The sequence below is a fragment of the Cervus elaphus genome, chromosome 6 (genome assembly GCF_910594005.1).
Source record: "Cervus elaphus chromosome 6, mCerEla1.1, whole genome shotgun sequence".
In the NCBI taxonomy this organism is placed as follows: Eukaryota; Metazoa; Chordata; class Mammalia; order Artiodactyla; family Cervidae; genus Cervus; species Cervus elaphus.
The window spans coordinates 25,578,397-25,584,590 of NC_057820.1; the positions used below are offsets into that span (position 1 = coordinate 25,578,397).

General features: G+C 39.3%; 1 protein-coding gene across 4 annotated transcripts in view; it reads right to left on the reverse strand.

Moving 5' to 3' along the window:
• Positions 1 to 6,193, reverse strand: part of USO1 (USO1 vesicle transport factor) — a 76,094-nt gene extending 69,901 nt beyond the window's left edge. For 3 of the 4 annotated variants that reach the window (XM_043906458.1, XM_043906459.1, XM_043906457.1), the window contains exon 1: positions 5,911 to 6,118. In XM_043906458.1, the coding sequence (XP_043762393.1) occupies positions 5,911 to 5,976 (66 nt within the window). In that variant the 5' untranslated portion in view covers positions 5,977 to 6,118. Of the gene's footprint in view, positions 1 to 5,910 lie in introns of all 4 variants that reach the window. The other variant, XM_043906460.1, reaches the window with a different exon arrangement.
• Position 6,194: the final 1 nt, after the last annotated feature.

A 6,194-nucleotide genomic window follows, 5' to 3' on the forward strand; every position in this document is an offset into this window, starting at 1 on the left:
ACCAAAAAAGCAAAAGGAAAAGGAATGAATAGGGAAGAAAAATCTGAGATGAGGAATATGAAAATAAGAAATCACTGAGAAATAAGAAGGGAAAAAGAGAAGGTACCATAAAACTAGGATGCTGAAGTACATTTAAAGGACTCTGACATAAAGCAGTTTGCAGTATTTTTTCACAATTCCGGATAGAAATTCATAATTTCTAGTATTCAGTAACTATTTAACTGACATGAGAAAATGAAAGTCAGTAATGCCAATTTTAAAAAATCAAATTCAACCATTCAACAGATACTTATCAAGCATCTAACATCAACTTTTTTCTTTTCTTTCTTTCCTTTAAAAAAAAAATTTTTTTGGCTACTATGCATATAGGATCTTAGTTCCCCAACCAGGGATGGAACCTGTACCCCCTGCACTGGAAGCGCAGTCTTAACTACGAGACTGCCAGGGAAATCCCCCAACTTGTTTGATATAACTTTGCCTTCATGAGGTTTAAAACATAGTTATAACTTCTTTGGAGAGAATTTCCTTAACTATGACTACAGGACTAAAGTAACTCATGCTAATCAACAGTCAATTCGATTTACGTTGTTTTAATGAAACAAAAAGTTACTGGTTTTGATTACAGAAAGAGCCAGAAATTTGTTTTAAATCAAATTCTATCACTGAGAAGATTTTATTAAAAAAAAAAAAAAAGCAAGAGCCAGACTTATCTTCAGATGATCTGAACTGTTTCAATCTTAAAGTGGGGGGGAGGGGGTGATTACAAAGTCAAACACCAGTCACTTTTCAGATCAATCCATAAACCTAACACAATCTATTTCCATTACAATTACTAATAAGTTAGCCAACATAATATACTGCTTCATCTATTCTCCATGCTTTCTCTAAGAAATTACCTGTTTTCCAAAAGCACACACTTTTAAGCAAGGCATCATACTGAAACTTGTCTAACAAATAACCTATCACAAATGCTAGCAATTCAAAGTCTAACAGTATATAAGTTTTCAAATTATAAACTAAAATTATAAATTTTAATTATAAATTTTATAAATTACAAATTTTAATTATAAAAATTTGTGACTTTTTATACACAGAAAGTTTATGGCATTTCTCCCTGAGGTATAAAAATATAAGCATGCCTTTTCTAGGATATATACAACAGAAAAACCAGACAAAGCAATATAAATAATAAGAGGTACATGTACAAAAAGAAAGACAAATTTACATAAGAAATTCTTATATTCTCTCCTAAAAGATAATTCAAGTGATTACAATTATAAATCATAAAACATCAAGAATTATTTTGTCTTTTAGGTTACCCAAAGGGCAAGAGTTCATGAACTCTATAGAGCTGATGATAAGGAAGGACTTCTATTTTAAATGCAGCATTGCTTTAAAAAATATATCCTTTAGGAACATTTTATCCAATATATGTTTCTCAGAACACTAGACCTACATGGTTTCCTGGAGGGAGGAAAAGGATACGATCAATTAGATTTGACAAACACCACTTACTTTCTAACTCCATCTGGAAAATATTTGTAAACGTAACATACTGTCTGTTTAATAAACCTTGTACAAATATTAGGTTTTTTGTTTTGTTTTTGACCATCACACAGTATATGTCTTTAGTAACAAAATCCTTTCAACTACAGCCACTCACATTTTTTGGGACACACTTTGATATGTAAATTTTAAATGATACAAATACTCTACATAATTAACCTTCAAGAAAGCCATTCAATTTTCAATAGGCACTACTTTTAAAGAATATGAGACACCTTTGGTTGGGTATAGTGATCAAAACACAAATCATTACTATGGCTTTCTCTGACACTGTTATTGTGAGAGAGCTAGGAGAGAAAATGCCTAGCAGTTCCAATACTGACCGGGTTATTAATGTAGAATATGAACCACGAAGCCAGATATAGGAATTTCAGGCTACACATTTTATACTAACGGGGTATATAATGTGCTCGACTAAACCAAAACTGTGTCTAAATTTAAGTGCACATTCCTTAATAACAATTTTTATTAAAAGAAACTACAGCTGTGTCCATATAGCCCTTTTGCTTTTCAAGTCAGCTGACCAAAGTCTGATCTAAAAAAAGACACTTTAGCAGTACAGTAATTCTACATATCTTTTCTGGACTTTTGCAGCTTTCATGTTTTGGGACACAATTTGGGAAGAGAACCCCACCCCTATGATTCATCATGACAAATAGTTAACATTTTTCTTGGAATCTGCAAGAAGCTCACCTTCAAAAAAGAAGATATTAGTTGGAAGGTAGATGGAAAATTAAGCATGTATGAGCTCTCAAAAGGGCTTCCCAGTTTGAACTAGTAGTAAAGAACCTGTCTGCCAACGAAGGAGACTTAAGAGACGAAGCTTCAATTCCTGGGTCAGGAAGATCCCTTGGAGGAGGGCACCGCAACCCACTCCAGTATTCTTGCCTGGAGAATGCCATGGGCAGAGGAGCCTGGTAGGCTACCAGTCCACTGGGTCACAAAGAGCTGGACAGGACTGAGGTGACATAGATAGCACTTAGCACGAGCACTCAAACAAATGAGTAGGATATTTACTATAATCAGTGTTTATCTGGACCTAGCAAAGTATGCCAAAGCTAAGGAGGCTTTAATCGTCAGAAACCAGTTAGTGCCTTTCTCTACTGAAGTAAAAAAGAGAAATCAAATTAAAAAGTATCTGACGCTATGAAATATGAAAGGTTTAATGTGAATGAAACTCCAGACTTAAATATTTAAAACTTTGTAGAATTATTGACCATCATATGCTATAAACACAAATATTTACTACTTTTTTCTAGAGAACATCTTAATACCAGTCCAAAGTTACTGTTAACTGAGTATGAAAAGCTAGGTACCATACAGTCAATAATAAAACTCAAACATTTAGGAGAAGTTTGAGTTAAGGAAAAGCAGGAAAGCAGTCAAAGCACAGCAAATCTGAAAAATCCCTGAAGTAAAAAGTTTGACATAATGAATTTCAATCATTTCAGCACTTTGATTCCTACAGTCTTTAAAAAGTATTGTTTTAACACCTAGCACAAATATTGAGTACTACTATGGAAAAAGAGATTAAAATATATATGAACACTGCACCAAACATGCTTAAGAGTCTAGAAGAGATGCGGCAGATATAAAGGGCAGAAAGTCTAAGAAATGCACAATCTAGTTAATCTGAAGATTAATCAGAGGAGAAATATTATCTGCAGTTTAGTGGATGGAAAAATAAGGGGTGCAAATTAGGGAAGGGATCCATTATGGATTTAAAGGAGAGGTAGAACTTAAGACAATGAAAAGAGGCTTTCCACTGGAAAAGATGAGAAAAGCAAAAAAGAAGGGAAACCACAATGGAAACAATATAACTTTGCAGAAATGGACAAAACTACAAAATACTGATAAAGCAGAAGTTAGAAATTCTAAGCTCTGGCAACTAGAATATCCAGGTCACATCAAATCACCAAGTAAAAGATCTAATATTATACCAACAGTCTACCGATGCCCTATAAATACTCCTAAATTAGTAACTTATGACCCTGTATACCAATTACTCTCCCAGATGGAATGAGATGGTGAAATAAATTTTATTCATGCTGAGTAAATAGTGTAACAGTAACTCAGAGTATACTATTAATTCTCATCAGAAGACATTGGTTTTCCAATTCTGAATATATACGTTCAAGTCTAGGCAAGAACAAGGGCCCCCCACTTTCCTTTCAGTTTATATATACATGATACACAAGTGATTCCAGTTTCCCTTTGAAATCATGAAGTAAAAACTATGTTGCTCCATTCACCATGGCAAGATCAAAGTGCTCTAGTCTCAGCTCTGCATTACTGTGCAAGTGGCTTCAGAGCTTTGAGCTCCAGCCTCCTAACTTGTAAAATGAGGGGGTTCCACCTGGATGACCTGCAAAGGGACTTTCAGCTTTAAAATCCTATAATCAATCAGTTGTACACCATCTTTGCTAGAGAGGACATTGTGAGAAGACTATAACAAAAAAAAATATTCTTTCCCTGAAAACATGTAATAAGAGACTTCCCTGGCACTTCAGGGGTTAAGACCCCAAGCTCCCAAGGCAGAGGGTACAGGTTTCGTCTCTGGCCTGGGTACTATGATCACACATGTTGCATAGCACAGCCAAAAAAAAGAAAAAAAAGTAATAAAAACTTAGCTTTTATTGAACACATACTAAGTGCTAGGTTCTATTTTTTATTTCACTTAATCCTCATTACACCCATCAGAGTAGGCATTTTTCTGATTTTACTCATAGGGTATTAGTCATCTCTTGCCTGTTCAATCCAATGAGAGGTGGAAGGCAAGGATTCAAATCAAGTTCTAATAAACCACACTTTAAAACCTGGTGCCTCAAACAAAAATATCAGACAGATAAAATACATGAACAAAAGCTGAAGAGGTGGGCTGTGACTAGGTAACCTGGAGAGAGCATGTGTATGTGTATGTATGCACGCATGTGTGTGTGCACGTGACCCTGTGTGAAATCTCCTGATTTTCAAATGAAGGAAGGCAGATTCACCAGCTTTCAGCTTCTGCTTTAAACAGTTCTAACTCAGATGACATTCATTTTAATAATTACATAAATTTCCAAAATTCCCAGATATGTATTAAAATACACACATCAGCAATAAAGCCTAGGCTTTGATGTAAGGCAAGCTTTGGTTGAATCCTGGCTCTATTACCAGCAGTGTGACTTAGGTCAAGTGACTTCACCTCTCTAAGCCTCAAGTTTTCATTTGTAAAGTGAGGATACTATCACCTATCCTGCAAGGTGGTTGGGGATCTAAGGAGAATGAGAATGTAAACTACAAAGAACACAGTAAGAACCTGAGAGATGAAAGCTACTACCGAACCTTTAGGATCCTCGTAACACAGAACATAGGATCAACGTTCATAGACGACTCAGTAGCTATACGAATACTAACCTCAGTTTACTTTTACAATGTCATACTTTGTCACTTTTTTGTAGACCTAAAATTACTCTCAAATCAATAGTTGAAAAAAAAAAAAGGTCATACACTTATTCCTAACAGACACGAACCAAACTTCGAGACTTATCCTAAACCTAAAATCGAACCAACTTAACAAAAACTATGTTGAGTAGCTAACAATTTTTTTAAAGTGACGCTGCAAATCCCGTTACCACGAGTTCAGACTTCTGAATGGGGAGAATGGAAGGGACGCCTGTTCCCAAAGCATTTTGAGCGCGAAAGATCATCACAACGTCCAAGCGAGTATTTCCCAAATAGTGGGTGAGGCTGAAAAACGGGGTCCGAACTAATAACACCTTGAAGAACGACCTGCCTCCAGTTGAAGGGGCAGGGGCAGGTGGCTTTGTGACCCAAACTATCGTATTATTCTTAGCCACTTGTTCTGGTCAACTGCTGGGTTTTAAACCTTCCTGCAGTCTTCCTCAAAGCCCCATTCCAGACTGCGAGGGAGGTGGACTTTGGGTTAATCACCGCCAGTGAAGACACTGGCGAAACGGGAGGGACAGGCCCGCGGCCCCAAAGGGCGTGGGAGGCAGGTCGGGCCACTTCTGCCCAGGATGGATGACTTTCCCGGCGGTACCACCGCGGACCACCACCAAGCGGCCTGCGGGGCTTCGGGGCGCGGCTGCTGTCAGCAGGGCCAAGCCGCCGCGCTGGGGGTTGCGCTGCGGGTGTGAGGGAATAACTTGCGGGCTTGAGGGAATAACTTGCGGGTTTCAGGAGAGGAAGAGAGGCACGGGGGCAAAAGGGGAGGCGGCATGTAGACTCCCGGCCCACGGTGACGGACGGGGGTGGGGGGGAAACCTCCGGGCCCCCATGTCCTCCGTCCCGGTTTCTGCCCGGACCCTTCCCAAGTCCCGGACCCGCCGCTCCTCTCACCGTCTCGGCTTCTGTGTGCTGGGGTCCGGCACTCTGACCCCCCATAACCCCGCGGAGGAAATTCATCTTGCCGCTCAGCCACGGGCTCTACCGGCCTTTTCGGGAAAGAAGAGATAACTTCCCCTGTCCTCCGCAGGGCCTGACCCCCAAGCCTGCACTTTGCACTCCCCGGCCGCCACCGCCACAGCTTACTCGGCGGCCGCTCCAGCCCCCTAAGCCCGGAAACAGCGTCCGCCACCAGTTGAGATGCGCATGCGCGGGGACGTGGCATTACGTGGCGGCTC